The 17,462-nt window shown below is 42.1% G+C and overlaps 1 protein-coding gene across 2 annotated transcripts in view; it reads right to left on the bottom strand.

Annotated features, from left to right (window-relative positions):
- The window catches only part of fhod3b (formin homology 2 domain containing 3b), a 247,069-nt gene that overhangs the window by 84,692 nt on the left and 144,915 nt on the right, over window positions 1–17,462 (bottom strand). For both annotated transcript variants that reach the window (XM_073846964.1, XM_073846965.1), the window contains exon 4: window positions 3,239–3,306. In XM_073846964.1, coding sequence (XP_073703065.1) covers window positions 3,239–3,306 — 68 coding nt within the window. The remainder of the gene's footprint in view (window positions 1–3,238; window positions 3,307–17,462) is intronic.

The following is a 17,462-nucleotide window of genomic DNA, read 5'->3' as shown; positions in this document are numbered from 1 at the left end:
TTTCAAAGAATACCTACTTTACAGACATAAGAAATATATGTATACAAAGCTTCAAGTCGAAAACAAATATTCTCTGTTAAAGTAATCTGTATGATACCAACATGAGCTCAAGTTTTTTCCGTCTAAACTCTTTAATGTAATCATGCCCATGAGCGGCTCCGCTTTTCAAATTGAAAACATCCACGTGAGACACGCTGACATGCAAATAAATGCCCACATAATCTCCGTAAAAAACGTGAACATTCATCAAGTTCATCTCGGCTACTTTCGTTTCTAAATGAAAACTTGCCGAGAGAAATAAGCCAGAATTTATCTCAGTAAAGTTTACTCCTTACTGAAAAAAGTAATGCCGTTAGTAACGACGTTTCTTTATAATGCTGTTATTCCCATCATTGATCTTTACAGTATGTTTCGCATAATTATTGTCTTTTATAAAACCTACTTATTTAAATGCACTTTGGCCGAGTGTTGTTTTATAGAGCTGTCTTGGACTCGTCCCTTTACAGTTCCTCCAGATCTCCCTCACTGAGTACTTACAGTTTTAAATCCTTTTCACTTCCTACCCATGGAAACCCTTTGTGTTTGGGCTTGAGTAAATTTGGGTTGCTAAGTGCTGATCGACTGCTTCCCTGCAGTAAAGAGCCCATTAAACACAGTGTATAAGAGGTGTGAGGAGCAGTACGTGTCTCCGCTTGATTTATGGCACTCACACGCACACAGGCCCACGGCTGGGCACACTTCTCTAATTCTCCGATTACAGCATGCGTCCTTCCTCCGTCCTGTGTGTCGTGGGGAAGTGAACCGGGCTCCTGCTTATTTTGTCTGCTTTGGGATTCGCACGGACACACCCTATTGGCTGATCTGAAAATGATTAGGGGTGTTGGATTTGTGGAATTTATATTGGCACAGCCAGACTATAATGACACAGTATGCCCACGTCTGGAGAAATGCACTTTAGTGCAGATGCGAAATATACTTAAACGCACGACAGCATGAAGAATGCGATTCTTGCCACAATTCTCCCTGAGTCAAGCGATCAATCAGATGACTGCTCATACATAATGTTCTCAAGTGATTCATACATCTTAGATTAAAATGCAGGGAGATTAGGAGGATTATGAGATCGGTTTCAATAAATGGAACTGCTGAATTGGAATTCTGTCCAAGCCCTGGCTCTCTCTCTGTGTGTGTGTGTGTGTGTGTGTGTGTGTGTGTGTGTGTGTGTGTGTGTATGTGTGTACCTGGTATTCATCACGTTGTGGGGACCAAATGTCCCCACAAGGATAGGAATACCAGTAGATTTTGACCTTGTGGGGACATTTCTCAGGTCCCCATGAGGAAACAGGCTTATAAATCATGCACAATGAGTTTTTTTGATGAAGTAAAAGTGTGCACAATCTCCTGTGAGGGCTAGGTTTAGGTGTAGGGCCATAGAAAGTACGGTTTGTACAGTATAAAAACCATTACGCCTATGCAATGTCCCCATAAAACATGTAAACCCAACATGTGTGTGTGTGTGTGTGTGTGTGTGTGTGTGTGTGTGTGTGTGTGTCAGTGTTGTGGGAGTAGCTAACTAAATGTAGCACTGCTACTGACCTAACTACAATTAAGCAGCAGCTGTTTTCAAATTAGTGTAGCTTTTACAAAAGCAAACTTGTAATTGTGCCTTTTTCTATTTGTGATTTATTATCTCATAGTTTGACTGTGTGTCCCATGAAAATGGCTATATAAATGAGACTTTTTAATAATTACGACTTTAAAGGGGTCCTATTATGTTTTTTTCATATTTTGAAATTTAGCCAGTGTGTATGCGTGGGTATAAAAAACATCTACAAAGTTACAAATCTCAAAGTCCACTCCAAAGGGAGATATTTAGTTTTTCAAAAATCCCTTTTCAAGAACTACAACGAATGGCTCCTTTGAACTACAGCGTTTGTTTTCTGGATGCTATGATGTCACAAGGCGGTCCATTAGAATATTATTCAAATAAATCCCGCCTACAGAGATTCGAATCGTTGGTGGGTGGGAAGGGACGAGGTGAGAAATTAGCCTAACCTTAGCGATGTAGCATGGACAGTCGCTTCTGGGACGTTTCAGCGAGCTGCAGGGCGGATCGTATAAACGCGAGCATTGACTAAACTGTCCGCAAACTGCTCCGGTAGCCGTGCTGGAGCTGTGCCGTTGACGTGTGCGGTATAGAGGGTCGAAACACATGCCGAGCCACGGCTGATGTAAACATAACTTCTGCTCTAGTGGACCTTATGGGGAATGCCATAGTCTCCATTAGAGGATGCAGTGGTGGTTCCCTTTAAGGGGAACGTCTCGGGTTAAGCATGGAACCATCCCTGCTGAAAAAACCAGCATATGCTGGTTTTTTCAGCAGGGCATAGTTCCCCGGGAAGGAACGAGACACTGTATCCATTAGAGGACGCAGCGCACATTCCCTTTAAGCAGAACCATAGTTTAACCATGGTATCTGTAGTAAAGCTGTGGTTATACAAATAGCAATCAATACACCAAAAAATGGTTACTAAACATTTACCACAATAAAAGCATGGTTATTTTTTTTGTAAGGGTGAATAAATTACATAAGTTATATAGTGTGCCCTCATTTAGCTTCATATGTAGTGATATCATATGTAGTCATTTTTGTCAGCATTTTGTATTGTAGCTTATTCGTTCTTAGCATAAAAAAGCTTGACTTTGGTTTAACTACTTTGAATTATGAGTAGTTTGTGGCCTAGTTTGTAGACAAGTTACAGGTCATTAGCTTTCCCATCAAAGTATGCCCATATGTGCTTTGTCAAAGCTAGCATGTATGTTTGTGTTTGTTTCTGCCTCAGAGTATTTGTGAGTGTTTATGCATAACCTCTAGCAGGTTTAAATTACCCACTTGTTGACAGGTGTGAAAGTTTCAGGTGCTTTTGCCATTAAAAATGCCTAAACTTTAGTGGAAAGACATTTAATCTCATACACACACACAATGCGGTGGTCAGACATGGTTCCTCTAGAGGAAAAACAGTAGCTTCCAGCACAGCTTTAAAATCAATCAATGATGGAGACTCCAGCTTTGGTATCTGGCATTTTCTGTGCAGTGAGAGAAATTCCAGCATACAACCGTACAACTAAAACATGCATGAAAACACAGACACACTCAGACACATGTGCAACTAACCAAAAAGACATTAGCAGGTGCTCTGCGCTAAGGCTAAGTCTCAGTCAAAGCGGGAAAGCTTACCTGAAAGATTTGCTTCAGAGAGAACAGCGCTCTTCGCAGCTCACGTCCGGTTGAGTTGTAGAGCTTTTCTGCAGGAGAAAACAAGGAAAAGAGATTTGAGTTGATGATCATGTTCTTTACTTTCTAACAAACTATTTGCACTTTCAGATGGTTTAGATTATTTATTAAAGGGACATATGCTCCATAACTCAAGCACTTGGTTCTCAGGTAAAGATCTGTGCTCGTCTCATAGTGTTTACTGTTTAAACTGCAGTTCTTCAGTCCGCCAGCATGTGGCAGGGTTGAGCAGAGTAACTTGTGCATTAGCGCAGTAGCTAAAGCCAGACTCTGCCTCTGACTCAGCACCTATATGAAATAATGAGCATGCATCTCTCTCTTTCTCTCTCTCCCTCAGTATCCATGATTATCTCTTTATCGACGGCTCTGAGGAGCTGTATACAGAAAGCACAGGTCGAAGCTCACAACATGCCATGTTCTCTCTCCATTTCTCTTTCTCAATGTGTCCCCATAGAAAACTCTCATTAACATTCCGACCTCAATATTGGCAGCCTGAGAGTCCAATTTAATCTTGCCTACTGCTGAGTGTGTTTCTGAATGTCAGACTGTGCGTGTGTTTGTATGTGTGTCAGTGCAAGCTTTTGCATGCGTACGTTATTATACGCATGTGAGAACGAATAAAAGAGTATTCACTATCAAATATAATGCCAAAGTAATGTAATCTACACTGTATTTAAGGAAGGTACAAAAAATGTTTTGCCATAATCTACCAATTGTATTTTGCATTCATTAAATTAAATGTATAATATATAGTGCATTGAGAAAATATACCAGCCATGAATCTGAATAGTTGCATATGAGTTCCTCAAATGTCCTCAGTGTGAAAAGATGAATCTCAAAATCATACAGTCATTATTGGAAAGGGTTGAAAAATGCTGAAAAACCAAAGAATTTGTGGGGCCTAAAGGATTTTTCTGATGAACAGTGGGCAGTTTAACTGTTCAGGACAAACAAGAGACTCATGAACAACTATCACCAAACAAACTAAACAGCTGCGGATCATTCAGGCAACAAACACAGTATTAAGAATGAAGTGTATGTACATTTTTGAACTATTATTTTCTCTTGTGGACTATATTTAAACATCTTTTATGTGAAATATCTTATTCATGTCAGTGCTAAATAAAAAATTACATACATTTTGTATGATCGCTGTTATCTAAAAAAAATAATTAACATTTTGCAGATTCTGACTGTTTTAGTTTAAATCATTTATCTTAGACAAAATAGGCACTAAATGTAGCTAGAACATTTTCTAGAAATGTAGCTACAAAGTTTTAAGACATGCATTTAGACACACCGTCATCTCGGATGTTAAGTGATAGTCAGGTTATAATTTTTATCCAATGTTAAACGTACAGCTCCTAAAAAAAGTTACTGACCAACTGGCAATTTGTCTCACATTTGGCTCTACCACCTGAATTCTGGTCCCAGTATGTAGGAAATAACTTCAACTAGTTTAATTCTCCAAATCCCCAATCGCTAAGACAGGAAGAGTTGAAACTGCTAACAGGTTTCATTGCTAATAATTACAGAAATGCTATACTCCACACAGGAGCTCCATATCCACCCTTTTTGTAAATATTGCCAAGTTTTTCAACTGAAGCCTTGTGTTTACGAGCCAATACAGAGAGTAATTTTTCTTCCGGTTGGGCTTTATAATTGGCCGGCACCTTTCCAGAGCTTGTTTTCATATACAGTAACGACGGGATTTTGTGTTGGGTTTGACAGGACCACACCACTGTGATTTACCTCAGGCATATGTTTCTGTTGTGGGGCTCAACAAATCATGTGGAGCAAAGAGAAGAACCGCATGAACCAAAGCCAGCCATCTTACTTTTCAACCAATGTGTCAGAACTTTAATCTGACTTTACTCAAACGTAAATCAAAGCCACCTCAAATCAAGGAGAAAAGACTTTTGGCACACCTGCACACCACAGTTCCATGTAATACTACATTTTTAATTTGTTCTAATGAAGAAACTCTACCTCTTGGATAGCCTGAGACTGACTGTGGGCACAGAAAGACTTTAGAAATGGTCTTTAGACCTCAGCAGCATCTGGTGATAATTTGTTCTATTCCTCACATTTAGCACCATGTCTTGTAAAATTACTCTCAGAATCAACACAAACAACAATAAAAGCACTTTCCGTTCAAGCAACCTTGGACTCCAAAAGTCCTCCATCTCCTGCTGTCAAGAACCTTAAAACCATCACAGCTGAAGCCCCTATCCATTCTTTCCTCTCTCTGGCATTTCATCTGATCCTGCTGGAATAGAGGAGACCAGACAAAAAGGACTGTAACCTTTACTCAGGGACATCCATATTTGGCTCTCAACTTCTCTCTGTTTTCATGAATCACTTTCTTATTCGGAACTCTGTGTTCTGTACTCAGCCGAGAGTCAGCATTTTCTCTCTCTACCTCTCTAATTCACCGAACTGGAGTTCAACAAAACTAGCATTCAAGTCTACTGACTAGAGTTGGCTGTTTCTGCTATGTCTAAAATGTGCCGCCCATCTTAGATTATTTATTTATTTCGTTATATCATTTGTAAAATAAGTCAAGGTTTGGCTGATTGGAATAAACCGGTTTTACCCTGCTGGTCATAACTCAGTGTTTCCTACAGAGAGAGAATAATATTCCCCCTTACGAAACATCAAAAAGAACTGGTTCATAAAAGTCATATGTTTATGCTTCAGAGCACAATGGTAGTACTGTATGTTTTCTGATTCTCTAAAAAAGAACTGGCTTATAAGAGTCATTTGTTTAGGAATCAGGCTACATTGGACATGCTGTATATTTCTGATTCATTAAAAAGAACCAACTTATAAGAGTCATTTCTTTGGGAACCAGACTATAATGCTCATGCAGTATGTTTCTGATTCTCTAAAAGCAACTAGCTCATAAGAATCATTCCTAGGAGAATCAAGCTATAAAGATCATGCTGAGTGTTTTTGATGTACTAAAAAGAACCAGCTCAAAAGAGTCATTGGTTCAAGAATGAGGCTAGATTGTTCAAGCTGTATGTTTTTGATTCACTATAAAGAACTGGCTCAAAAGACTCATTGATTTACGAATCAGGCTAGATTGGTCAAACTGTATCTTTTTGATTCACTAAAAAGAACCAGCATGAAAGAGTCATTGGTTAACAGGCTAGATTGGCCAAGCTGAATGTTTTTGATTTACTAAAAATAACCGTCTTGAAAGAGTCATTGGTTTACGAATCAGGATGGATTGGTCTTGCCGGTTGTTTCTGATTTACTAAAAAGAACAGTCTGGAAATAGAGATATGGGTTTAGGAATCAGGCTAGATTGGTCAAGCTGTATGTTTTTGATTCACTAAAAATAATCGTTTGCAAGAGTCATTGGTTTAGGAATCAGGCCTGATTGATCAAGCTGTATGTTTTTGATTCACTTAAAAGAATTGGTTTGAAAGAGTCCTTGGTTCAGGAATCATGCTAGATTGGTCAAGCTGTGTGTTTCTGATTTACTAAAAAAAAAACGTCTGGAAAGAGTCATTGATTTAGGAATCAGGCTGGATTCGTCAAGCTGCATGTTTTTACTTCACTAAAAGAATTGGTTGGAAAGAGTCACTAGTTCAGGAATCAGGCTAGATTGGCCAAGCTGTATGTTTTTGATTCACTAAAAAAATTGATTTGAAAGAGCCATTGGTTCAAATCAATTTTTTCAGTGAATCAAAAACATACAGCTTGGCCAATCAAGCCTGATTCCTCAACTAGCGACTCTTTCCAACCAATTCTTTTAGTGAAGTAAAAACATGCAGCTTGAGGTGCATGTTATTCACTAAAAAGAACCAGCTCGAAAGAATCATTGGTTTAGGAATCAAGCTGGATTCGTCAAGCTGTATGTTTCTGATCCACTAAAAAGAACCAGATCATAAGAGTCATTGATTTGGGAATCGGGCTAGATTGGTCAAGCTGTATGTTTTTGATTTACTGAAAAGAAACGACTCGAAAGAGTCAGTGGTTAGGAGTCAGACTAGATTGGTCAAGATGATTTTTTATTTTTTTAAAGAACCGGCCTGTCATTTAGGAATCATTCTAAATTGGTCATGTTGAATGTTTTTGATTTGTTAATTAAAAGAACCAGCTCAAAAGAGTCATCGGTTTAGGAATCAGGCTAGAGTCACTCATTCGGGAATCAAACTGTTTGTACATTCTATTATCTCACCATTATACCACTATTATCTCTCACGTTACCCAGAATTCCACCTCTACACCACTCAGCACTCACCCCAGACCTCCATCCTCCTGCTTTAAGCCGGTAAACTGGCAGGCTGGCAGCAGAGTTCTGTGATCGCTGGAGGATGAAGGGTAATGAAGAGGAGGGTGAGCGTGGGATCATTTCTCACAGAACCTCTTACTGCCACACGGCCCAACAGAGACAGAGAGCTTCAGCAATCCGCAATCAGACATGGGCTGATTCAGCTAATCTCTAGTTCCTCTCTGCGGTTTCTGGATGAGTCTCGTGAAAGTGATGATGATCATAAAGATCACACAGTGACAAACACACTTGCTCTCTCCATAGTCATAAAACCACAATCACGACACGGATCTTGTTGTATCATGCAATGAATCCTTTTTCTTGGAATGTGTGTGTGTGTGCGTGTGTGTGTGTGTGTGTGTGTGTGTGTGTGTGTGTGTGTGTGTGTGTGTGTGTGTGTGTGTGTGTGTGTGTGTATGTGTGTACCTGGTATTCATCACGTTGTGGGGACCAAATGTCCCCACAAGGATAGGAATACCAGTAGATTTTGACCTTGTGGGGACATTTCTCAGGTCCCCATGAGGAAACAGGCTTATAAATCATGCACAATGAGTTTTTTTGATGAAGTAAAAGTATGCACAATCTCCTGTGAGGGCTAGGTTTAGGTGTAGGGTAGGTGTAGGGCGATAGAAAGTACGGTTTGTACAGTATAAAAACCATTACGCCTATGGAATGTCCCCATAAAACATGTAAACCCAACATGTGTGTGTGTGTGTGTGTGTGTGTGTGTGTGAGACCGGCTCAGAAATTTTGCTACTGTGCTCGCGTGATATCTCTATACGTCGGGTCAGACAGTCTACTGTAATTCAGCCCTACACAGACTTTCTCCAATAAACCTGTCACAGAGTTATTCCCGCCTGTCATACAGCCATGCATATCTGCAGACCGATACACACACACTTACATATACAGACACACACAGCACAGGGAAAGTGAGGCCCTCTTTTAATGAGAAATATTTCAGCTCTGATTAGTTCCATACCAGCTGGCAGGGATAAGTGCCCGCAGTACTGTCCTCTGTCTCATCACGTTCAGGACGAAAAAGTATAATAATGGACAGAGAGAGAGAGACAAAGGAGCCAGTCAGAGAGTGTGAGACAGAGAAAGTGAGGAAAGAGATGTACATGTTTGTAGTGTATGTACAGTGTAAATAAAAGTGTATAAGTGTAATACAGTGGATTTATAAAATAAAATAAAATTGAGACCCAATTGACTTAGGACAAAAACCATTATATCAAATGATCTAGAAGTCATACAGGTTTGGAAAGACACAACGGTGAAAAAAACATTTTGGGGTGAACTGTCCCTTTAAGAGTGAAAGTGCGTGTGGCTTGCATGTCGCCTGAAGCCTCGCAGTTCAAATATTATCATACCAATGGCACCTGCTGCCCCTCATTGGCCCTTATAAAAGCTAAAGGGAGGGAATACAAGGATGAAAACATGAATCAGCATTTAAGACTTTACAACTTTTCCAGCGCTTTCTGAGGTACAAGGTCATGTCTCTTCTGAAACCGGTGTGTGAACGCCTCTGTCTGATGATAATAATAATGATTATCCTGCAATAAAAGTATGAGCAGTAATTTTTCTGCCTTACGGTTGCCGTAGGGGCTGCGGGGAAGCAATACAGTGGGATCTGAATGGGAAAATCTGAAAACACACACAGTCTTGAGTGAAGTCTTCATACATTGATGGAAATTGTCACTTTTTATTGTCAGAACTTGTTCAAGCATGGTAACAGGTTGTAAAAGAATCATTCTTTTGAGTCTATCGTTTCATTAAATAGTGTTCTAGTTCAAGAAGATTCAGGCTAGATTGGTCAAGCTGTTTTTGATTCACTAGAAAGAATCAGTTTGAAAGAGTCATTGATTTAGGAATCAGGCTAGACTGGAAAAGCTGTATGTTTTTGATTCACTAAAAAGAAACGGCTCAAAAGAGTCATTGGTTTAAGAGTCAGGCTGGATTGGTCAAGCTCTATGTTTCTGATTTACTAAAAAGAATTGGCTGGAAAGAGTCATTGGTTTAGGAATCAGGCTTGATTTGTCAAACTGCATGTTTTTGATTCACTAAAAAAAAATTGGTTCAAAAGAGTCACTGGTTCAGGAATCAGGCTATTCTGGTCAAGCTGTATGTTTTCGATTTCACTAAAAAGAACCAGCTCTAAAGAGTCACTGATTTAGGAATCAGGCTCCATTGTTTCTCAGACCACTTTTATTCAGTGCTTTTGCATTCTTTTTTAAGCTTGACAGCTCCAGTCCCCATTCACTGCATTCAAATGAACTTTGTATAATTGAAAGAAAGTCATATGGGTTTGGAATGACATGGAGGTTGGTAAACAATGACGTTGATTGATTTTTCGTTAAATACTTCCTTTAAAGTCAACATGAAAGATGATGATCTCCACCCTACAGTTTTTTTATTTTTGCATAATCCGTTCCACTTTGATTTTCGCAAAAACAGAGGAAAAGTCCTGGTGCTACTTCTGTTACATCACAACCTTAAACAAGATGAAACCAACCACTCTTTTCAGACCACCTGCACTTATGTTATTATATAGGTCGTGCTGAATGTTTTTGAAAAAACAATTTGAAAAAGTATTTGGTTTAGGAAATAGGCTGGATTTGTCAAACTGAATGTTTTTGACTCACTATAAATAACTGGCTCAAAAGAGTCATTGGTTTAGGAATCAGGCTAGAGTCGTCAAGCGGTATGTTTTTGATTCACTACAAAGAATCGGTTTGAAAGAGTCATTGATTTTTATGTTTTTTTCACTAAAAAGAATCAGCTCTAAAGAGTTATTAGTTTAGGAATCCGGCTAGATTGGTCAAGCTGTATGTTTTTGATTCACTAAAAAGAGTCAGACCAAAAGAGTCATTGGTTTAGGAATCAGGCAATATTGGTCAAGCTGTATGTTTTTGATACACTAAAAAGAATCGGATCAAAAGTGTCATTGGTTTAGGAATCAGGCTATTCTGGTCAAGCTGTATGTTTTTGATTCACTAAAAAGAATCAGTTCGAAAGAGTCACTGGTTTAGGACTCAGGCTAGATTAGTCAAGCTGTATGTTTTTGATTCACTAAAGAATCAGTTTGAAAGAGTCATTGGTTTAGAAATCAGGCTATATTAGTCAAGCTGTACGTTTTTGAGACACTAGAAAGAATCAGTTTAAATAATCATTGGTTTAGGAATCAGGCTAGATTGGAAAAGCTGTATGTTTTTGATTCACTAAAAAGAATCAGTTTAAATAATCATTGGTTTAGGAATCAGGCTAGATTGGAAAAGCTGTATGTTTTTGATTCACTAAAAATAATTGGTTCGAAAGAGTCACTGATTTAGGAATCAGGCTACTTTGTTTCTCACGTCAAATTTGTATGATTTCAGAAGACTTGTAAAAGTGTTAGGGTTGTATAGACCACTTTTATTCAGTGCTTTTGCATTCTTTTTTAAGCTTGACAGCTCCAGTCCCAATTCATTGCATTCTCACGAACTTTGTATAAAAGAAAGAAAGTCATTTGGGTTTGGAACGACATGGAGGTTGGTAAACAATGACGTTGACTGATTTTTCGTTAAATACTTTCTTTAAAGTCAACATGAAAGATGATGATCTCCACCCTACAGTTTTTTATTTTATGCATAATCCGTTCCACTTCGATTTCACAGAGGAAAAGTCCTGACGCTACTTTCGTTACATCACAACCTTAAACAAGACGAAAACTAGCAACTCTCTTCAGACCACCTGCACTTATTTTTTCTCCCTCCACCTCCTTCACTCTGTTCTTCATTTATGGAGAGAACACAGGAGTAATTACAGTGAAAACCTCCCCAACATGAGTGTGGGCTCGTAACATGCCGCTTTATGGCCTGACAGGCTTCTCTGCTTTCATCCTCTCAGTCGGTCCAAACATGGAGTGGGTGATAGGTCAGAAAACGCAGATAAACACAGGCAGGTGGAAAACATTACGCAAAAATGCAGGTAATGATGAGATCACTCAAAAGCGGTGGAAACCAAAACTGGAGAGGATTTACTGGGTGGAGCAGCGAGGGAATTAAACGGCTGTGCGTGTGAACGTAAGTGCGAGTGGATTTTAAAGGGAACGCTCAACGTGCGATTTGTGTGGATGTGCATCCGATGTTAACTAGCCAGCTCTTCAACACAGTGTGTTGAACTTTTTAATTAATTTGTTCCTGCCACTTGAAGTTTGTTCAGATGAATGGTGAGCTTTGATGAGAGCCAGATGGAATTAGGTTTAGCCCAGCATGGGCCACACAGGCAGAACACAGCCTAACCAGCCATAGCATCCACAAGCTGCATGCCATCACCTACCCAGAAGGTCATGCTCTCTTCCTGTCAGAGAACAAGAGAAAATAGGTAACAATGGAGACAACCATCCTTCAGTCCGTTATTCATCAGCAACAGAGGCCGACAAGAAAGGCTCTCTCTTTTTATGGGAACATTTTGACTGGGAACAGAAGGCTTTGTGAAGGATTCATGATCAAAACGCCACCACGCCTGAATTTAAATAAAGCGTGAATTTGAAAACAACTCATAAAACATTTAAAACGGGGTGGATAAAAAGACTTGAAACCACATTAAGAAAAATGCAAGCAATTAGAAGACATGGGTTGGCATACTAGGTGGAATCTGAGGACTTGTGAAAAAAAATATTCACAGTGTGCAATGATTCATAAAAACGGCTGAGTGCGGGTGGGTGATGAGCAAAAATCAGTTCTGAAGCTTTAAAACTTCTATTTCTATATGATATTTAAACCTCTATTGTGTTATATTCATTCAATTCATTCAGTAACGACAATGAAATTTCTGAGACGGATGCTGAATTACTCATTTATGGAATTATATATAATCACGCAATAATTAAATTGTATAATAATTATCTATACTGTGATAATTAAGTGGATTTTATGAGTTTGTTTAGTGAAGTATTCGTTAAACTTTGCGAGTCTTTTTGAAAGAATTGTTAAAGGAATAGTTCACCCAAAAAAATCTAAATTACCCATGATTCACCCACCCTCAAGCTATGCTAGGTGTATATGACTTTCTTCTTTCAGACAAATACAATCTGAGTTTAAAAAATGTCCTGGCTCTTCCAAGCTTTATAATGGCAATAAATGAGGTCCTCAAAAGATAAATGAGGAATTTTGAAGTTCAATGAAATGCATCCATCCATCATAAAAAGTAATCCTTTTTATTTTTGGGTGAACTACACTCTTAAAAATAAAGGTGCTTTACAATGCCATTTTTGGTTCCATAAAAAACTTTTAACATGAAGAACCTCTCTGTTTCGCAAAAGATTTTTAGTGGCGAAAGAAGGTTCTTCAGATTATAAGAAGGTAAGAAAGAGATGGCTCTTTAAAGAACCTTTGATTGAATGTGGATTTTGTGGAACCAAAAATGGCATCGCTGTTAAGAACCTTTTAAGGCACTTTTATTTTTAAGAGTGTATCCCTTTATAATAACCAGGTTGCAAAGTCATTTATTTGTGAATGTTTTAATCTATTCGAATTTAGAAAAGATAGAAAAGATACTCAAAAATCTTATCCACCCCATTTTTTTATTTTTTTTTTTCAAAAATATCCTCCAACATCCAAGTGTCTCATTCCAGTGAACAAAGATCACTTGTGAATTTGGTCCTGAATCCAATTCTTCCTTTGGAATCTACATCGTCTGCTTTATGACCACCAGAGACTGAAGGACCCAGCTGTAGGATGCAGTTACAACACAAATGCACCATGCTGCTACATGCTGACTCAAATGCACTCGTGTACAAAAGCTTTCTCTTCCACTCCTCTGTATGCCAGCAAGAACTGTGGAACACGAAACCCCTGCTGAATAAGCCAGAGCTGATCACCTTTCCCTATTCTGATATCTTACCCTGGGATCGTGCTCGACCGGCATATCTTTGCGAGGTTCCCATCAGACTGTGAAAATCCCTCTACTACAAGTTGCCATTGTCTCCGCAGGAAACTCGAGACACCATTATTTGTGTGTTAATAGATTGCTTATATTGTAAAAGTTCTACCCAGGTGACTTAAACAGTGTAGTAATCTTAAAGGATAGTTCACCAAAAATGAAAATTCTGTCATTAATTACTAACAAACCCGTAAGAGCTTTGTTTATATGCGGAAAACAAATTGGATTTCATCAGAAATATCTTAATTTGTGTTTTGAAGTTGAATAAAGGTTTTACGGGTTTAGAACGACTTGAGGGTGAGTAATTAATGACAGAATTTTTATTTTTGTGTGAACTATACTTTTAATTGTTACTATTGTAGGTCAAAGACAGAGCTGCTTGTGATAAAAAGGACACATCCACAGGATCCCACTAAGATATGCAGTAAGGTACAGTCTGACATCCTGGAGACTGAAGCTTTAGAGCTTCATAAAAGACACAAAAATTTGAGTTTGGAATCTTCAAATAGTTTTGGAGCTTTGAAGCTTCAAAGAGAACACAAAAATATACACCATAAAATGATCATAAATGTAATTACACTGTATTCCAGGTCTTCGGAAGCCAATCAATAGCTTTGTGTGAGAAAGACACTGAAATTTGGTCACAATTTAGGAAAAGTCAGGGGGATATTCAATAATTAGATTACAGAACTATATCAAGAAGATTTTGTTACGAATTCAAAATGTTTTAATTGTGAAAGTTTTTGTTTAAGGTTCACTATAGAATTAAGTAAATATTATGTAAATTAAATTGCTGGCAATGTTGTAAATGTGTTATGAACTGTCATAAATGAAAATAAATGAATACATTTATTAAGTAAGGACGCATTAAATTGATCAAAAGTGACAGTAAACACATTTTTAATAAAAAATAAATGCTACTCATTTGAACATTCTATTCTTCAAAGAATCCTGATGCAAACACGTAACATGATTTCCACAAATATATTAAAGGATAACTATTGCCAAAATGCAACTGTCACACCCTCAGCACGTTCCCTCAGTCCCAATCACTGCACCACGCCCATCACCAGAGCTCTATCACCGTCACCTGCACCTGTAATCACCACTCCCTTCAAATACTCTCCCCAAACATTCACTCAGCGGCTGGTATCAAAGTTGCATGGATGTTTCTCTGTGGATCTTCTCCCCCTCCTGTTGTCTCTCCTGTGCTCCTCGTGGATTCTTCCGATGTTCTCCTGTGCTCCTCGTGGATTGCTCTGATGTTCTCCTGTGATACACGTTAATCGTGTTAAAGGGAAGTGACTATTGCTAACGCTATGATCCTTATGAACTTGAACTCACCTGTTGTGTTTGTTTGAAGATTTGACCACAGAGACCTTATTTCACCCGATTGCACGTGTGTTGTACTGTGCACGTTTGTTAATAAATACCTTGAAAGATACTCACCTTCTCCCTTTGTGTGTGGTCGTGACAGGATACCAGCCCATCAAAAAAAATAATTTCTTCAGCTCACTCATGGAGGCGAACGCAGCATTCAGCGGTGTCTCTCCCGAAGCATTAAAACTGTCGGACGCTGAGGACAGGCTACGGAACCTACGGCAAGGTGGGCGAACATTGGAGTGGTATGTGGAGGAATTCCTTGAGCTCTCCCATCAGGTAAGCTGGCCTGACTTCGCTCTTGCTGTGGTGTTTCGTATGGGTTTGGATGCGGAAACAATCCGATGCAACTCCCCCATATTTGATTTTTCCTTGATTGAACTAATCAACCTCACTCTTTATATAAATGGCTCTAGTATCGAGGTTAAAGAAATAAAGAGTGATGGTAAGTTTCCTCATCCAACCCACTACGAAACCCAGCCCGTCTTGCCGGCTTACCCCCCGCCTGAACCCCTCACATACCAAACCAATAGCTTCTCCCACCTTGCCAGCCTGGAGCCCGCGACCAACCCTCCTACGTCGTGGCCAATCCTGATGGCCAGCGTGCGCGACCCACCATTGAGGTCAGTGCGGGCGGCCATGCTAGCTCGCAAAATGGCCGACGTTCCGGTTTCCCCTGCCAAAATGGCCGATGTCCCTCCAGTGACTGCGCCGCCAGAGCGCCCTCCAGTGACTGCGCCGCCAGAGCGCCCTCCAGTGACTGCGCCGCCAGAGCGCCCTCCAGTGACTGCGCCGCCAGAGCGCCCTCCAGTGACCGCTCGCCCAGAGCTAGCTCTTTCAGTGTCTCCGCTGGAGACGCCCAGCCCTCCTGAATCTCCGCTGGGGTCGTCCAGCCGTCCAGAGCCCGCTCCTCAAGAGCGCCGTCCAGAGCCCGCTCCTCAAGAGCGCCGTCCAGAGCCCGCTCCTCAAGAGCGCCGTCCAGAGCCCGCTCCTCAAGAGCGCCGTCCAGAGCCCGCTCCTCAAGAGCGCCGTCCAGAGCCCGCTCCTCAAGAGCGCCGTCCAGAGCCCGCTCCTCAAGAGCGCCGTCCAGAGCCCGCTCCTCAAGAGCACCGTCCAGAGCCCGCACCTCAAGAACGCCGCCCAGAGCCCCCGTTGGTGCAATCCAGCCTTCCAGAGCCTTCGCTGGTTCCGCCCAGCCGTCCTGAGTCCCCGCTGGTTCCGCCCAGCCGTCCTGAGTCCCCGCTGGTTCCGCCCAGCCGTCCTGAGTCCCCGCTGGTTCCGCCCAGCCGTCCAGAATCTCCACTGGTCTTGTCCAGTTCTCCTGAATCCGCGCTGGTCCCGTCCAGCCGTCCAGAGTCTCTGAAGTTCCCACCCAGCCTCCCTCTCCCGCCTCCACTCAAAGCAGCCAGTTCCTCAGCCCTGTCTCTGCTAGTGCCTGTCTGTCCCTCAGCTCTCCCTCAGGCTGCGCCATCCAGGATTGTGGACCCATCTCGGGACTCCCAGGCTCCAGCTCCGCCTAGGCAGGTCGATCCCCAGTCTCTACCTCCAGCCTCCGAGTCCTGGACTCCACCTCGGTCCTCCGACCCTTCGGCTCCGCCTTGGCTCCTGGCTCCCTCATCTCCACCGTGGCCCGTCATCCCACCAGCTCCACCGGGCTCCCTCGTCCCCCCGGCTCCGCCTTGGCTCCTGGCTCCCTCATCTCCACCGTGGCCCGTCATCCCACCAGCTCCACCGGGCTCCCTCGTCCCTCCGGCTCCGCCTTGGTCAGTCGTCGACCATCCGCCGCCTCGGGACTCCATTCCTCCGGCTTCGCCTTGTCACTCTGTCCCTCCGGCTCTGTCAGGCTCCTCCTTCCCTCCAGCTCCGCCTTTGTCCTCTGTCGCTCCGGCTCTGCTGCGGTCTTCCGGATCCACATCTCCGCCTCAGTCGCCTGAGCCATCAGCTCCGCCTTTGTCCTCTGTCGCTCCGGCTCTGCTGCGGTCTTCCGGATCCACATCTCCGCCTCAGTCGCCTGAGCCATCAGCTCCGCCTTGGCCCTCTGGAACCTCTGTGTCACCCTGGCCCTCCGTCTGCTCGGCTCCACCTGGGTCACCTCTGCCAGTAGCTCCGTCTCCATCGCTCGTCCCCAGGGTGTCATCTGCCATCTCTCCACCATGGCTCCTCCCTCCTTCGACTCCGCTCTGGGGCTTCGTCCGGGCTGGACTCTGGACTACCATCTGGCTCCTCCCTGCTCTGTCTGCCTCCTCTATCTCTGCTCTCCCCAGGTCCCTGTCCATGATGCGGCCCCCTGTTCCGCCCTGGAGGGCTCCTGCGCCTCCCAAACCACCCTGGAGGGCCGCTCCGCCTCCTGCTCCGCCCTGGAGGGCTCCTAAACCCCTTGCTCCGCCTTCGGCTCTGCCCTGGAGGGTTCCTGAATCTCCTGCTCTGCTCTGGAGGGACTTTGCCCAACCTGTTCTGCCTCAGTCTCCTGGCCCCCCCACCGCTCCCCTGGACTGTTTCTTCCTGTTTTTTGGAGCGTCTGGAAGCCGCCCCTTGGGGGGGGGGCTATGTCACACCCTCAGCACGTTCCCTCAGTCC

This window comes from Garra rufa, chromosome 9, assembly GCF_049309525.1.
Source record: "Garra rufa chromosome 9, GarRuf1.0, whole genome shotgun sequence".
In the NCBI taxonomy this organism is placed as follows: Eukaryota; Metazoa; Chordata; class Actinopteri; order Cypriniformes; family Cyprinidae; genus Garra; species Garra rufa.
The sequence above is the reverse complement of the archived record's forward strand: the minus strand, read 5'-3'. Positions and strand labels throughout refer to the sequence as shown.